Consider the following 16827-nt stretch of genomic DNA (forward strand, 5'->3'; position numbering starts at 1 on the left):
ATGCCATTGTACAGACAAGGTAATAGATCACACATTCCCATTCCTAAGAAGGTAATGATACCACAGGTCAAGTATGACTTATGACTTTAAATTTACTAATATCATTGGGTTAATTATTTGGTAAAGCTATGGTCAGCATGACCTCAAAACTATTTCCTTGTATTTATTGTCTTGTTATTCCCTTGGCTCTCTGCTATTCCTACTTATCTTTTGTTCTTGTGCTTAGAAGTTCCTGTCCTTTGAAATAACTGGGCATGGCACAAACAGGCCATGACATTTCTCTTTCTTAACATTTTTTAGAAAACACAGTGGCTGTTACATACAGTGCTTCTATGCAGGACACGTCTGGGAATTCTTTCACAAATTAAAGAACATGAAAATACAGCCATTGGGATGTTTTATTACTCCTCTTGTTGAAAATTATTGGATTTACATTTTTCAAACACACTCTGGCTAGAAATACACTATGGCTAGAATTGTGGTTTAGATTTACATATGTATTTTGGGATGTTGAAGAAGGACGTGTCCTGTACCTCCTTGCGAAGCACTTCTTGTCCTGGGTACTCAAGTGGCAGCCAGAGTGTTTGTGGGCTTAGCTCCAACTTCTTAGACACTGATCCTTTTCAGAGTGAACCTAGGCATGTTCCAGTTACCTCCATGCACCCAAGGAAGATGGATCAGCTGGGGATGGAGACTGCTTCTTTTTCTCTTGATGCACAAAGACAGCTAAGTGCATCCCTGTAGCCAACTACTAGCCAAAGTGATAGCTGCATCTACAAGCTTCTGTTAAACATCCAAGAAAGAAATGAGGAAAAGGCACAGTTTTCACCCCCAGGTAATGATGGTAATCCTGGTGGAAACTTAACTATGCCAGCAAGTTTACTGTGCCATACCTTCTAATGTCTTCTTGCATCACACACATATTTTAGTACCTTGAGACATGCTAGTATTTGAACTGAGGTAATAAAGTATCTTGCAAACAAGTTACATTTCCTTTTACTGCTTTGACCTAATTTGTGGTTTGATGTAATTTATTCGTATTTTTAATGTAAAATAGAGGACTTGCAACCTATTTTAAAGGTAAATTATTACACTAGAACGCATCCTAAAGCAGTATGTTACTTTTTTTTGCTGAAGAAAGACCGTCTTGGGGTTCTGGAGGTGTTCAGGGTAACAGAAAATGATTTGGGGGGGGGTGCATGAGATACCAGAGCCCCAATTCACTCATCCTTTGTTCTAGAGGCAACTTGGCATCAGCTATTGAAGCAGGGTGCTGGAATGACTTAGCAGGTTTTTTGTCCAGGTTTTATAAATGAACCTGCTAAGTGTCCCAATTAATGGCCTCTTCAAGACAAACAATATGTGCCGATAGTGATTGTTTGCATTTTTCAGTAACTGGATCCTGTTAACAATGAAATTGCTCTAGATCAAGGGAGTGGCATGGGAACATGTGTAGCATTCTTCTGCAGTGCCTTTTTGCCTATATATCTGTGAGACTTGATCAATTGTTTCTGGAAGATTATTGCTATTCTCATTGGGAATACACAGTTCTATGTGTATTACTCCACAGTAAATATGTGTATAACCTTATATAATGGGTGACATTCTAGATATTGTACTGTGCTCCAAACCTGTCACCTTGTTTTTGTTTTCTTTAGGAACAAAAGCTTCAGTTGCACATGTTAGCAAAAGAAGACCATCAGAAAAGTCTGAATGAATTTGAAAAATGCCATACAGTTATCACAGGTCAATTTGAAATAATAAAAAGCAATCATGAGAGATTAGAACAGAATGGTAAATATCTGATAAATATACTACATGTTACAACTTTTATTAGTGAGTGATGAGAAATGCAGCAAAACCCAATGGAAGGGAGACCATTTGAAGACAAATGGTGAAATCTCATCTTTAATTGATAGTATAGATTCAGAGACAGAAAAGGAAGTAACAGAGTAGTCAAAAATGCAGTAGCATACTTGAAACTAGCAACTGGTTTGCAATTACATAATCTAGGAGGCTGCTTAGGTCATCCTCAACAAGGACATAATCTATTCTGTGTATTTATGGCATTAAACATTTATTGCAGAGGAAATTCATTTTATACTGCATTAACATTGGTAATCACTAGGTTTATCACTTGTACATTCTGAACTGTCTCTGAAAAAATCATTTGGAAGGTCACACACTGAACAAGAAAAGACTTCCACTTACAAAGTTCTGATTTTAATTTCATGATTAATCATATGTGAATATTTCTTAGAGTTTTTTTTTCTTTCTAAACAGTTTTTGTTCAGCATGGCAATTTTATGCTGATTATATAGAAAAAATGTAGGGTAGATGAATATGTATGTTTTCTAAAAATGCATGAAATAAATGGATACATTAAAGAACTGAGTATGTGCTAGTATGACTTCATGGTTCAGTTATTATCTAAGTACCTTGCAGAAGTTTTCACTCTTTTTTACTTTCCACAGTTTGTTGTATTATAACTTGAACTGAAATCAGTTCAGTTGGAATTACCATGTGATGTACATAAGGGACTCAACACCATGAAGGTGTCATTTTTTGTGACACCAAAGATGAGTATATTGATACTTGGTTGCAGAAGCACTCATCCCCTTTTTATGACACATGTAAATAAGATCTAATGTAACTCATTGCCTCCAGAAACAATGTGTAGTTGGATGAAATCCACCTGTGAGCGTCTCCGGTGCCACATCTTCTCAGATCAGAGGCTCTTGTCTAACATACTGTTCAGCAGTTATGATGTCATGCACTGGATTTGCAATATTGCAATTACTGGGGATTCACATTTACGGTTGTTCACCTCATTCTGAACATGGGCCCAGAAATATACCTGGCAGCATCTAGATCTAGCCCAGCAACACCTAGATTAAAGCATTTCCAAGGATGTGGAGATCAGAACACTAATAAACAATAGTTGCAGTACAATCCTTGTCACAGAGTGCCTTAGGATAAGCAGTTGTGGCACAGTATTGAGATTCTGTGTATATCAAATGGCAACAATGCCAATTAAATCAATTTCAGTTCCATGTCATAACACAACAAAAGGTGGAGCAACAGTTCTGCAAGGTTGCTACTCCAGAGAGATTGTTTAGATCTGCTCTTGGATTCAGTTTTTCACTATTAAAAGAACAACAACAAAACCTAAACAAAAATATTAAAAATCAGGCATATAGAACTGACAAGTTAACTTAATCGATGGAAACTGACAGTTAATATTGTTTTTTAAAAAACTGTTTATCAACCCAGTTAAGGAAGCAAGTCAGTCCAATAAGAGATTAACAGCCATAAACAAAAGACAAGAGTCTGAGATAGATGAACTGAGAGAGGTAGGTGTGAAGAACATTCAGCAGTATTTATTTCTCTCTGTTTCTATCCTGTATCTTCTCAAGGGTCAAATTGCTTAGTATGGCTTGCAACCCAAGGGCTTGATTGCGCTATGGAAAGGTCAATTGTAAAAACATGTATTTACAGGGTTTGCACCAGAGTGCTTTCCAGTTCAGTTCATATCATGCAAGTGGTTGCACAGTAGAGCTCAAATGTTTGCAGTGCTGTTTATGCTACAGTTGGTGCAATCCAGTGTAATTGGGTACAAAATATAAAAGAAATATGATAAAACCAGTATGCCCAAGTATAGATATATTCCAATAAAATCCTGAAATATAAAATTATCATACAACTGCTTAGTTCTAGCTAATAAAATCTATTATGTGTGATTAACATGCATTTTATAGAAATGTTTTGATATGTATCTTTTATGGAACTGCATTTTAATATCTGTGTTTGTAGAATGTTTTATAGTATTTGTGTGTCTTTGACTGTGTTGCGACCTGCTTTGAGCCATGGGGAGAGGTGGGTAAAAAATAAAATTATTATTATATTATTATAAAATCTAGGCAATACATAGGAAAATTTTTATAAGACTTCCAAAAGCCATAGAAACTAACAAATGAACAGGGATGGCTTCTTGAAATGCAAGGGATAGTTACATAGTGCTAGCCACCAAGAACATCTTTCTCCATGTCTTTTGCTGTTTGAAGTTGGCATACGCATAATATAGACAAGGAAGCCCTACTGGATAATGTTATAATAGAAAGATGTGGGAGATAGATTTGTAGGGCTCAGACTATTGAAGAATTTGTAGTTGAGGCCAACCCAGCAGCTTGAATTGTAATAATAGGAACCAATACAGGTACTGGGATTCATATTTATTAATCTCTTTGGCAACTTAACTCTGGCAGTAAGTGGACTACATCACCTGGTATTTCAGTGCTGTATAAAAGGATAACTTTGTTTTACCTGTGTACTATTATTTGCATTTTCAATAGAATCTACATCTTCTCATTGTTAAGATTAATTGAATTTTTAAAATGTATGGAATCCTGTTAGAAATCATCTATATGTCATTGATCAAATAAAATAAAATTCAAATAGATAAAATCAATATTTTATTAAAGGCTGAAATTGAAAACAATAGTTGGAGACCATTACTTAAGGATATTTATGAATAGGATCCTTTCTCTTAATTTCAGAGAGAGGTCTAAAGCATTTTGGAATCTGCTTAGAGCTTCTTCACTCCAAGATTAGAGTTGATGGAGTAAAAATGGGCTTTGGGGAATATACCTATGTTTTCTCTGGGAGCTTTGTTTTCACTTTTTTACCCCTTAAAGCATGAGACAAAGCATCCTCAAATCTACTCCTTTAGAGGCAGTGTAATCCTCCTAAGCCATCATAAAAATGTATTCTTTCCCCTTGGACAGGAAAAGGAAATGCCAGGTGAGTAGGTCAGCCTGTATTGTTGAATACAAAATCCCTTGACATCAGCAGCAGAGGAACTATGCAAACAGAAACATGTGTCCCTAAGCAGATTCTCTTTTTCTGGATAAAGAGTATTGTTTACTGAGAAAAGACTTTTCATTCAGTTGGTAGCTGTGTTTATATAGCTTGGTATACATAAAGTTCAGCAGCTCAGATAATCTTCTCCTTTCTACTGTTATATGATTTTGTCCAGAACAGTTAAACTATTGGACTATGATAAGGGGAATTCAACTTTTATGGAGAAAAGTTAAACAGAGCAAATTTAGTTGCTCATAGATAAAATTGCCATTCTGAATTCTTGGTTCAGTGCTATGGCATCATGAAGAATTCTTGATACTATCTAGAACATTCATAACCTTTCCTGTTTGTCTGAGTAAACGTCAGAGCACTCAAGGAGAGAGAGATATTAAACAGGCTTCCAGTACAAAAAGGGGAGGGGTAGGAAAGAGGTAAAATATTTATGACTCCATGGACTATATATTGCAATTTCATAAGATCAAAGTATGTACTGCTTATTTGCTGTATTACGTGTTTAAAAGAAATTAACGGTTACCCTCCCCCCTTCCCACACTTTAGTGCAGTAGCTATCCACTGATGTCTGGCATGACAATAATTTTGTATTTAATGCCTCTAATATTCTCATTCACATTTTTATTAAAATGTTAGTTACTTGGAGGAAGGTAAACAGTATTGACTTCATTGTGTGCCTTCAAGTAATTTTAAACTTGTGGCGACCCTATGGAGATTATATTACTGTGGTTTGTTTGGGGTTAGATAATCTTTGATAAACTATTCATGTGTTTCTTTACTAAGGAACTAAAGAAAGTTACTGCAGACCTGATAAAGTCCAATGTCACTTGTCAGCACAGAGTGGGAGAAGAAAATCTCAGTTTTATAGCAAAAGAACAGGAGTTGCAAGAGTTATGGAAAAGAAATTCCATGGTATTGATGAGTGTCTGCTAACATTACTTATTTAATTTTTTTTAAAAGAGTAGTATTGATATTTAAGAAGATGTCTTTGATCTTATATTATTGCAGAAATAATGGTCCTTTGAAGATTGCTGAACCCCCAGCAGGTCAGGGTCCATGGGAGTTGCAGTCAAAAATCAAAAAGATTTCTGCTATGTTAATCTTCTTCGCTTTAAATATTATATGTAGTAAATAGGGTAAAGGTAAAGGTTTTCCCCTGACGTTAAGTCCAGTCATGTCTGACTCTGGGTATTGGTGCTCATCTCCATTTCTAAGCTGAAGAGCCAGCGTTGTCTGTAGACACCTCCAAGGTCATGTGGTCTCCAGCTCAGTGCTTTAACGCACTTCGCCACAGGGGCTCCATATGTAGTAAATATGCAATGTAAATGACTGTGAAATAATTCAGTGCAATAATTATATCCACTGTTAATTTTTCTATGTAGGTGTACCTCAGTTAATAAAGCTTCTAATAGTTAAGCTCCTTTTTACAAAGACTTTTTACCCCCTAGCATCTCCTATCTTTTTTCCTCATCCTCCATCTAGCTGGAAGGTATTTTTAAAAAAAATCAGTATCAGCATATTGAAGGAAGACTGGAGAAAGAGACTTTCCCTGATTGCATTATGAAAGAAGGTAGTCTTAAAAGTTCAACATGTTTTTGTTTACTCAGTGAAACATTTATTTGACCTGGCTGTTTCATTTTTACATCTGTATATTGTTAATTTAAAATAAAAAGTTAGCCGAAACATATTGAACAGCTCTTCCTTTTTTGAGGTATAGGAATCTATCTCAATTTTTTCCATGTTATTTTTGCCCCAGTAGCCAAATCTTCTGTGAAAGAAGTACAATTGTAAAATTGTTAGCATATTATTGAATTGTAAGCATTATTATTTGCATGCACTAATTCTTAAAAGGCACAATTCACCTGGCTTTCACATTCTCCCTATTCCTTCTTATACTCTGTATTGCCTTCAGGAGTTTCCAGGGGTTGTCTGGTCCTGCCCCACTTAGGTATTTTTTCCTGTATGGGGAGATGTGCAGATGGGAGATCATAAAGTGACAACAGCAACAATATAGTAATATTAAATACTAATATTGTGCTATGCTAATAATATAATAATATTGATAATAATATTATAATGTAATACAATATAATACTAATAATAATAGAACATAATTATATTTATATATTAATATAGTAATATGTAATATTACTAATAATATTGTAGTATAGTGGTCTAGTACAATATAGTAATATATAATGCTAATATTGTGCTGTGCTAATAATATATTGTATGTACATATAATATTGATCATAATATTGTAATACAATGTAATACTAATAATAATACAATGTAATAATACAATACAGTAGAGTCTCACTTATCCAACATTCTGGATTATCCAACGCATTTTTGTAGTCAATGTTTTCAATGCATTGTGATATTTAGGTGCTAAATTCATAAATACAGTAATTACTACATAGAATTAATGTGTAATGAACTACTTTTTCTGTCAAATTTGTTGTATAACATGATGTTTTGGTGCTTAATTTGTAAAATCATAACCTATTTTGATGTTTAATAGGCTTTTTCTTAATCTCTCCTTATTATCCAACATATTCGCTTATCCAATGTTCTGCCGGCCCATTTATGTTGGATAAGTGAGATTCTACTGTAATTATATATTATATATTACATGTAAAATTACTAATAATATTGCAGTATAGTGGTATAGTACAATACAGTAATATATGATACTAATATTGTGCTATGCTAATAATATAATATATTGTATGTACATATAACTTGTAAGCTGCTCTGAGTCCCCTTCGGGGTGAGAAGGGCGAGATATAAATGTCGTAAATAAATAAATAAACAAATAAACTGGATTTGGCCCATGGTCTTTTTTCTATTTATAGGAGAAAGAGTTAAATACAACATTAATTGAAGAAAATACACATCTGAAGGAAGAGAAGCAGGTAAAGATTAGTTAATGTGTATTGTGAATGTATCACAAATTAACAATGATTATTAGAAATACATGCAATTATAAAGAGACTTCCAAAGAATAACATGCGAACTGTTACATAGTTTTTTAGCATCTTCATGTCTTTTTATCTACTTTGTAAATGACGTGCTTAAACTTGATCATCCACAGTGTAGAAATCAGGTGTCTTTTCCTGCCATAGTAATTAAGAAGTGATGGTAAAGCTATCAGATAATATTGAAAAAATAGTATTCAGGAGCCTGCATAAAATGTCCACCCAATGTTGATAAGGCTTTCTCTAATTACTGAGACTTACTGTCAGAGATGCTCCTGGACCCCATCATCACTTCTGAACCTTTAGATTCTGGCAGTGGTTGACAGCAGATCTTTGCTACTCTTAATAGCCTCATTGTATATACTTAAAATGAAACAAGCTTAACTCAGTCCCAACTTCCAAGTAGATGTTACATCTGGGTCTGCTCAGAGATTAGAACAGTAATCCATTGCTTGTTATTTTTTGAAAGGTGGAAGTATTCATTATTTAAAATGTGTCATTTATGAAGTTATTTTAATATTTATATTATTTAAAATGCAATCTTGAACCAAAAGGAACATTTTAGGAATAAGGTAACTTGTTACACATATAAAGTATAACATTACACTTACTAAAAATTGTTAGTACATGTAACGTTACTAATGATTATTTTTTTAAAGGACCTTGTCATGCTCTCATTGTCCCACCCAAAGTAATGCATTAAAGGTATTGTTGCCATCTGTAACTTGGGTCTACTCTGTATTATATATTAATATATTAAAAAGAAAATTAGTAAAACATTCAAGTCAGGATTAAGTTTAATGAAATTGTGCTCAGAAAACTGTTAGTGGAAACAAGAGGAAGCTGGACCTTGCCCATGTTATAGCCTTCTACACACACCACCAAAAGTAGCTGTAAAGGGTTGGGAAACCTCACAGAGCCATCATAGGGGGATTGTAGTGAGAAAGAAGAAGAAAATCCAACTTGCTCAGAGGTATTTTCTAGTGCCAAGCTAAGTGATGGCTCTGGTGCAATAGGAAGGGTGGACAAAGACTTCTGTGCCTAATAGCAAAGCTATTAAAAACAAGGTAAAATACTGGAATAGTTCACATTTTCCTAAAAAAAAACCTTTTGGTAACACGGTATTGTCCCAGAATATCTCTGGATAGAGAAGTAAGATGATAGGGCCAGGTTTTTTTTTACAGTTCCTGTCTGAGTTTCCTATGTTTGGTTTACAAGAAAGAGGTGCTAAAGATTGAATTGCAAAGTTTTCAGTTACTCTCAGTACCTGGTAAAAAGAATCAACTGAAGGGGAAAAATACAGGTGACCTTGCTTTTGATGAGTCTGTTAGCTGAAAAGTTAAGATTCGGGTACTTCAGACTGATTCATTATGCTTAATATAGACAGTTCAGTTGGCCAGCTCCAAGTGAATTAAAATATGTACAAATGCACCTGGGAGCCAGGGTGGTGTAGTGGCTTAAATAGTGGATTGTGGCTGTGAAGGCTAGGGTTCGATTTCCTGCTTGGCCGTGGAAATTCACCTTGGGAAAGTCTCACATTTTCAAGCCCTGAAAACTCCATTATAGGGTCACCTTAGAGTCACTATAAGCCCCAAAAGACTTAAAAGCACACAGCAACTACAATAACAATAATTTTATCATCTCCCAAGAGATTCTAAAGGTTGTGATCATGACATAGGGGTTAGTCTTGAGTCTCCTACATGTCCAGTAATTATAATGGGAGTCTTTAATGCAAGAACAGATTATAATAACATGATAGCAACAGAAAAATGTGCTCTAAATTTGAAGAGTAGGAATGCAGACAGGTGAGATCTTTCTTCTCTAAGACAGCTGCATGATGGAACCATGAATCTCTTGTTAAAGGATCTGTCAGAGAAGCAAAAGCAAGCCTCTTATCACAGATTTGGACAAATACAGAACAAACTGAAAATACACAAAATTTAGAATACATTGGCAATTGATAACTTGTAAAACCGAAGAAAACTAAATATGGCTTAGAACTTCATCCCACGAGAATAGGAAGACTGGGGGGATCGTAGTTTTGCCATGGTGCTTTGGGATGCCTCCCGCCCCCCAAATCTTTTCACTTTAGAACACAAGCTACATTTGAGATACCTTTCCTGTGAAAAAGGGAAATGTAAGAACAGCAAAGTAGCATATTTGCAAGATTGTGCAGTTGAGGAAATGGAAAGAACATAATAAATTACCGATCCTTCTTCCATAGTCCCCAAATGGTAATAGTGGGAGAAAGGGAGCATTATTGGCCACCTCTGCTCTGCCCACACAATATCATCGTATTGATTACATTTACAAGCGGACAAGTGGAATTCCATCCCACTTGATATTTTTTGATTTTGTCCATCTCTACACAGGGAAACAAAATGAAGTCGCTTAACTTTAGAGTTCTGAATACCTGGTTCAATGAACATTTTAAATTGGGAACTGACTTGAAAGCCACGGAATGACCATGCATTGTCTGATGGGCTCCATGGGTGGCCATTTTTTAAGTGTTTAGGCACACTGCAAAACTGCATGTGATAGGTCATTAGAGGAAGGCATTATGTCCAAAATATTAAGACCATATTTTTAGCAAGCCTTTAATTTAGATGCAGGAACAGATTCAGTCAGTATCATGGTTGTCCCTGTGTGCCGTCAAGTCATTTCTGACTTCTGGTGACCCTAAATCAATGGTTCTCAACCTGTGGTCCCCAGATGTTTTTGGCCTTCAACTTCCAGAAATCCTAACAGCTGGTAAACTGGCTGGGAATTCTGGGAGTTGTAGGCCAATAAATCTGGGGACCCCCAGGTTAAGAACCACTTCTCTAAATGAACATATCAGAGGGTTTTCTTGGCAAGAGTTGTTCAGAGGGGGCGGGGGGCGGCGGCCCTTGCTTACGTCTGAGACTGGGAGAATGTGGCTGCCTGAAAGTCATCCAGTAGGAATTCGAACCTTAGTCTCCAGAGTATAGACCAGTGTTCCAAAAATTACACCACTCTGTCTCTTGCTATCATTACAACTTCCTAATAATACAGAAACTGATACTTGGCCAGATGTGACAGCTATTTAAGTGAAACAACTAATTTCAAACCTGCTTAAGTGGAATGCACAGGGGAAGCTAGACTTACTTTTGGACAGCCCTCGGTAGTAGGCCCTCATAGCACTTATTTTAACTTGAGAATTTCCCAGTAGTTGGAATAAAAATATTGCTGTCTCTGTTTTTAAGAAGGGCGATAAATGTTATCTTAGTTAATCTAACTTTAATTTTTAGTAGAAAAGAGAAAATGTGTGGTACAGTAATATCTTGAGATAAGAATTTAATTGGTTCCATGACCATGTTCTTAAGTCAAAACGTTGTTTGGATTTTAATTGTACTTGTTTATTTTATGGACATATATGTGTATGGCATTGAATCGCTGCCTGCGCCCTATTTGGGGTGAGAAGCGTGGGGTACAAATGTGGTAAATAAGCATTCTTATCTCCAAGTGAATTTTCGCATTGAAATGCATTAAAATGCTATTAATACATTCCGGCCCACTAAAAACACCCTAATTTTTGTTATGTGTTTTTAAATAAGAAAATATACTTTATAAATAACAAATAATGTATAAAATGTTCTGAGATAGGCAGTGCTTGGTTCCACCCAGCCACCGTGGCAAAGAAACACATTTGAGGCAACAAAATGTGTTGGCCAGTGTACATGTTCTGACCCCGCACTAGTTATTTGGAAGGTATCTGCAAAGCAGGGAACAAATTGAATGCTACACATTTGAAGTAAGAACAATTTATTAAATAACAGATCTCAAACTTCTTCTTCTCAAGATTTTACTGCCAGTCTTTGTGAGGAGGGTTAAAGTCCTTGAAGCATGATCACAGTTCTGACTGGATGTCACTTTAATATGGTTTCAGTTGGATCTTAATTTGTTATATCTTTGAGGTGGATTTACTTTGTGTCTTTAGTTTTATGTAACTATGATGTATAGCTCCGATGTGACTGACTTGCGCAGCTTTGACATGTTGCGTAGCTTCGACGTGAGGTTCTATTTTGTGATTCTTCCACCTTCCCTACTCTTCTTCCAATACCACACTGCCTGACTCCTCAAGGAGCCAGAAGGGTCTTGGCCAAGACTCTGCCCCTTAGAGGAGTCTTAAAGGGAAAGGGCAAGGGAGACTTCAAACACAAGGAGGAAGAGGCTACCTAGACAAATCCCACAAATTATACATAACATCTCCTCATATACATCTCCTCTAACTAAATGAGGGCTCAACAAGAGTAAACAGTGAGAAATCTTGCAGAGGCGTGACAGCACAGCAAGGCAATTCTTAATGTTGCTTAAGCAGTTTTATCAAATAGGCTTACACAACAGTTTATGCTAAATTAGCAAAAGTCAGTTAACATACCAGTAATAGACCATCTCTATATAAGCATCTATAAACTTCCACCTCATTATTATGTATGTTCCCTTTAAATGTTGAGTTTCAGTGGCATCAGTTGGATGAAATTAGTGACTACCAGTCTGACTTCCATACTATTCTAACCCAGATGTCAATATATGCTCCTGATAGTCTAAATGTGGAACCCAGAGGTTCTGATGGAAGCATCCTACTGCAAAAGTATTGTATGACCAACTATTTATTTTTGTGTAACATTTGCTTGTGCTAGCATGATCACCTTTACATAATGACCTTGTTATTTGAAATGCATTTTCCTTCCTTCATCAAATAAGGAAATTATTGCTTCACTACAACATATGCAGCAACTTCTCAGCAGACAAACAGAAGTGAATGCAAAGATGGAGCTGGGGATGACTAAACTGAAAGAAAAATGCCAGGTCAAGTGTTAATTATAGATTCTACAGATATCTGCAAATACATTTTAAAAGAGTTTGTGTGTGTGTGTGTGTGTGTGTGTAAGGTGCACTAAATCTTGTCACCTTTTATACATTTTTTAAAATATGCAATACATGTCAAATATCCTCTTGACAATAGGGATGGCAATGAGTTAACCCATTGTTCTTATTATTTACTTATTTATTTACAGTATTTATATTCCGCCCTTCTCACCTCGAAGGGGACTCAGGGCGGATCACATTATAACACACATAGGGCAAACATTCAGTGCCCATAAACACATCAAACAGAGACTGAGAGACACACGCAGAGGCAAGTTAACCTTCTTCTGAGGGGATGTTCGATTCTGGCCACCGGGGGGAGCAGCTGCTTCATCATCCACACTGACGGCACTTCCTCATTTCAGGTCGTAAATTAGTTAATCTTGCCTCCCCACTTTATAAGTGGTACCTTATCTCCTACTTGATAGATGCAACTATCTTTCGGGTTGCTAGGTCAGCAACGAGCAGGGGCTATTTTTTATTTTTAATTGACGGGTGCTCACCCCGCCACGGGCTGGCCTCGAACTCATGACCTCATGGTCAGAGTGATTTAAGGCAGCTGCTCAACAGCTGCGCCACAGCCCGGCCCCAAGCAGTATAATTTAAATCCCTTCTTAGTGGACTTTCTGCCACAAAAGCATATATATTCTAAATAATATCAGTAATTGTGTGCTGGCCTTATTTTAGCAACCCATTTTCTAGTTTTGTTTTTAAAAACCTGAAAATAAAAAAACCCTAAATACTAAAATTCTTACTACAGAACTCAAAGTCTGCACTACAGATTTTAATTAATCTTGCATCTAAATTACATGGAATATTAATAAAGTAAATTGAGCTTTGATTGCTATAATAAAAGTATGTTCTAGGTTGTACTGTAGTGTTTATCTTCACAAACAAAGGTTTAGAATGTGCTACACTTCATATTTCTTAGCTCTGCACTTTATATTACTTTTTCAGCACATTAAAACTTATGCAGTGAAACTGAATAATGGCAAGTATTTTTATACCCTTTTATAGCCATTTCTTTTTCATAACCTCCCCCTGCTTTGTGTTAGCTAAACTATAAGCACCTTTCTGTTAATTTATGAAAATTATTGTTGTGATAGCACATTATCACTGATCTGTATGGCATTTTCAGCATGTTAGCAGAAAAGGTCCAAGCAACATAAAACACATCAAAATTCATTAATGTGGTATTGATTATTTTTTGGATAATTAATTTTATTGCAGACCCTTGAAAGAGATAATGAGCTGCAAAGGGAGAAGGCAAAAGAAAATGAACAAAAGTTCCTTAATCTTCAGAATGAATATGGGAAAAGAAAAGCCACTTGGAAAGATGAGGTTGGGTTTTTTATTTAAATATTTGTGTATTAACAAGGCTTCTAAGCAGTAATCAAAACATTCCAAATAATTCCAGAAATTCAAGGAAGTTTTACATAAATAAGAATATGATCAAATATTATTTACCTCTGAACATTTCAAATTTATCTAGGTGATTTTTTTTTTGCAGTATCCAACAATTCTACTGGTAGAATGACAAATTATTACAGGGTCAGTTAAGTGTCCTTTCTTATGCTTTCCCAGAACTGATTCCGGCAGCTTGGGAAGCCTTCTGAAGCTAGCTATAGGTCCTAGGGAGCTATAGGGGGAAGAGGGATGGAAGAAAATTCCAGGCAACCACCAGTCAAGTGTTCAGTTTTCGCTTTAGCTAATTTCAAACTAGAATGTGCTTTGTTCACTAGAGAAATGAGAATACGTGTTTGAGAGCTGAGTATTTTAGTTGTCTCTGTAATAGATAATTTTTCAACAGCTGTGCTAGGAATTCAGTAAGAATGAGTGGAAAAGATATGCTCCATAATTGCCTTTTGTATTCATTTGAAATGTTCTCCCAGGGAAAATAATCCATGGGTCAAAATGGGTTCTATGCATCTCCCCATTCAACCAAAAAAGCAGAATATCTACAGTATGTGTAGGAGCATAACACTTTTGTTAAATATGTGTGGTGCACATGCATTCTTTCTGCTATCTGAAGCCCTTTAGAAGATTTAAGATTTAGATTGCCATTGTTCATCCAATATAAATGTAATCTCTATTGTCAAACACTAAATTTACTTTGTCCGGATCACCTGATTCTGTAGTACGTATGGAACAGATTGAGATACCTAGGGTCATTTGCTTGAATGATAAAGTTGGCAGATGCCCCTCCTTGGAAAAGTTATAATTCTCACATTCTTTTTTTTAATAAAATAAGCAAGTAGCTAGCCTTTTAGAAGCTGAAATATGAGATAAAATATACAGTCATTGTGTGTTTGTTTTGTATGCAATTAGGCTGTTCCCACCTTTTAATGTTTTTAGTCAATAAATAAAGTCATTGTGATGTCTCATACTCACTGCTTGGAGAAAGAAATGCTTACTTTTAAAGCCATTTTGGTCTCTTATATAAGATGGAAGTGATTTTTATCTTACCATAACTCATATTTTATAATGAATAATCTATATATATATATAAATGTAATGTACATTTATTATGGAGTAAACAACAAAACCACTGAATCAAATCACAGCAAATTTGACCACAAAAGACATAGTCATCCAAAATATGTCTTTCAAACAAAAAACCTAGAAAAAAGTCCAAATTAGAGGACGAGGAAAAGCCGTTTCCCCCCCTAAATGCCAGTTAGAAGGGTATGCCCCGCCCACTTCGTCTCCTAGCAACCCATTCAGCAACAGTGGAACTCAGGGCTTCTTCACGGAGGTCTCTTCTACGCTGCCTATAAAATACAGATTATCTGATTTGAACTGGATTATATGGCAGTGTAGACTCAAGGCCCTTCCACACACCTATATAACCCAGAATGCCAAGGCAGATAATCCACAGTATCTGCTTTGAACTGGATTATCTTGCGTCCACACTGTCATATAATCCAGTTCAGTGTGGATTTTATACAGCTGTGTAGAAGGGGCCTCATATAATCCAGTTCTAAGCAGATAATATAAGATTATAAATATAATATATAATTATTGTGGTATAATAATATAGAACAATAATCTCTAAAATCAGGACAGTAAATAAAGGGCAACACAACCTCTGAGGATGCCTGCCATAGATGTGGGTGAAACTTCAGGAGATAATACTTCTGGAACATGGCCATACAGCCCGGAAAACACACAACAACCCAGTAAATAAAGAGCAACACTTTGAAAACAGGGAAATACCAGAAAGGAAGCAACCAGGGCCAGCTAACACCTCCCAAAAAGGATTCCCCCAGGCAGGAAGCAGGCAGGCTTTGAAGCTGCAATGCCATTAAATGTTAATCAAGGTGGCTAATTGCAGCATTCATAGTTGCCACACCAAGACTATTAATTGCTAATTCAACCTGGCCAACCAAGAATTCCACAAGGTAGAAAGCCCTCAGGATTTGAAGCTACGAGGCTACTCCATCCCGTTCAACCTGCCCAAGGCAGGATGCCTCTATATAGAAAGCGGCCAGGCTTTGAAGCAGCGAGGCTATTCAGTGCAATTCAGATTGGCCAAAAAACCCATTCCCCTAGAACGCAAGTACCCAGCCTTCCAAGCAGCAAGCCTATTCCATTGTATTCCAGCTCACCAAACAAGGATTCACATAAGAAGAAAACGGCCAGGCTTTGAGGCTGCAAGGCTATTCACTGCTATTCCACCTGGTCAACAAATAATTCCCATAAGCCACAGCAACGCGTGGCCGAACACAGCTAGTGGTCTATATTTTTCTAACTTTTTTATGCTCAGAAATCTAGAATGTTAATGTAACTATGATTGGACACAAGTATGTTTATTTTAAAGCAAATATTAGCAGAAAAGATAGGCATACATCAATTTTCAGAGGCTGTCCTGGGTTATTTATAGTATTGGCTAATCCATTGAAAACTCAATGCACATTAAAAATACTTTATTGGTGTATGAAGATGAAGACTACTATTGTTGAACTGAACATAAGATGACATTGAGATATGACACAGACTTTTCCCCTTCACTTTCCCTGCAGCCATAGGAACTGCTCTAACCTGACTTGGAGATTTTGTGTAATTTGCCACAAACTGATGGGCA

At 36.2% G+C, this 16827-nt stretch overlaps 1 protein-coding gene across 1 annotated transcript in view; it reads left to right on the forward strand.

Moving 5' to 3' along the window:
- The window catches only part of ccdc73 (coiled-coil domain containing 73), a 71585-nt gene that overhangs the window by 42359 nt on the left and 12399 nt on the right, over window positions 1-16827 (forward strand). Inside the window, exons 9-14 of the mRNA XM_062967762.1 lie at window positions 1659-1794; window positions 3274-3353; window positions 5656-5784; window positions 7731-7790; window positions 12579-12683; window positions 13974-14084. Coding sequence (XP_062823832.1) covers window positions 1659-1794; window positions 3274-3353; window positions 5656-5784; window positions 7731-7790; window positions 12579-12683; window positions 13974-14084 — 621 coding nt within the window. The remainder of the gene's footprint in view (window positions 1-1658; window positions 1795-3273; window positions 3354-5655; window positions 5785-7730; window positions 7791-12578; window positions 12684-13973; window positions 14085-16827) is intronic.

This window comes from Anolis carolinensis, chromosome 1, assembly GCF_035594765.1.
Source record: "Anolis carolinensis isolate JA03-04 chromosome 1, rAnoCar3.1.pri, whole genome shotgun sequence".
Classification (NCBI taxonomy): domain Eukaryota; kingdom Metazoa; phylum Chordata; class Lepidosauria; order Squamata; family Dactyloidae; genus Anolis; species Anolis carolinensis.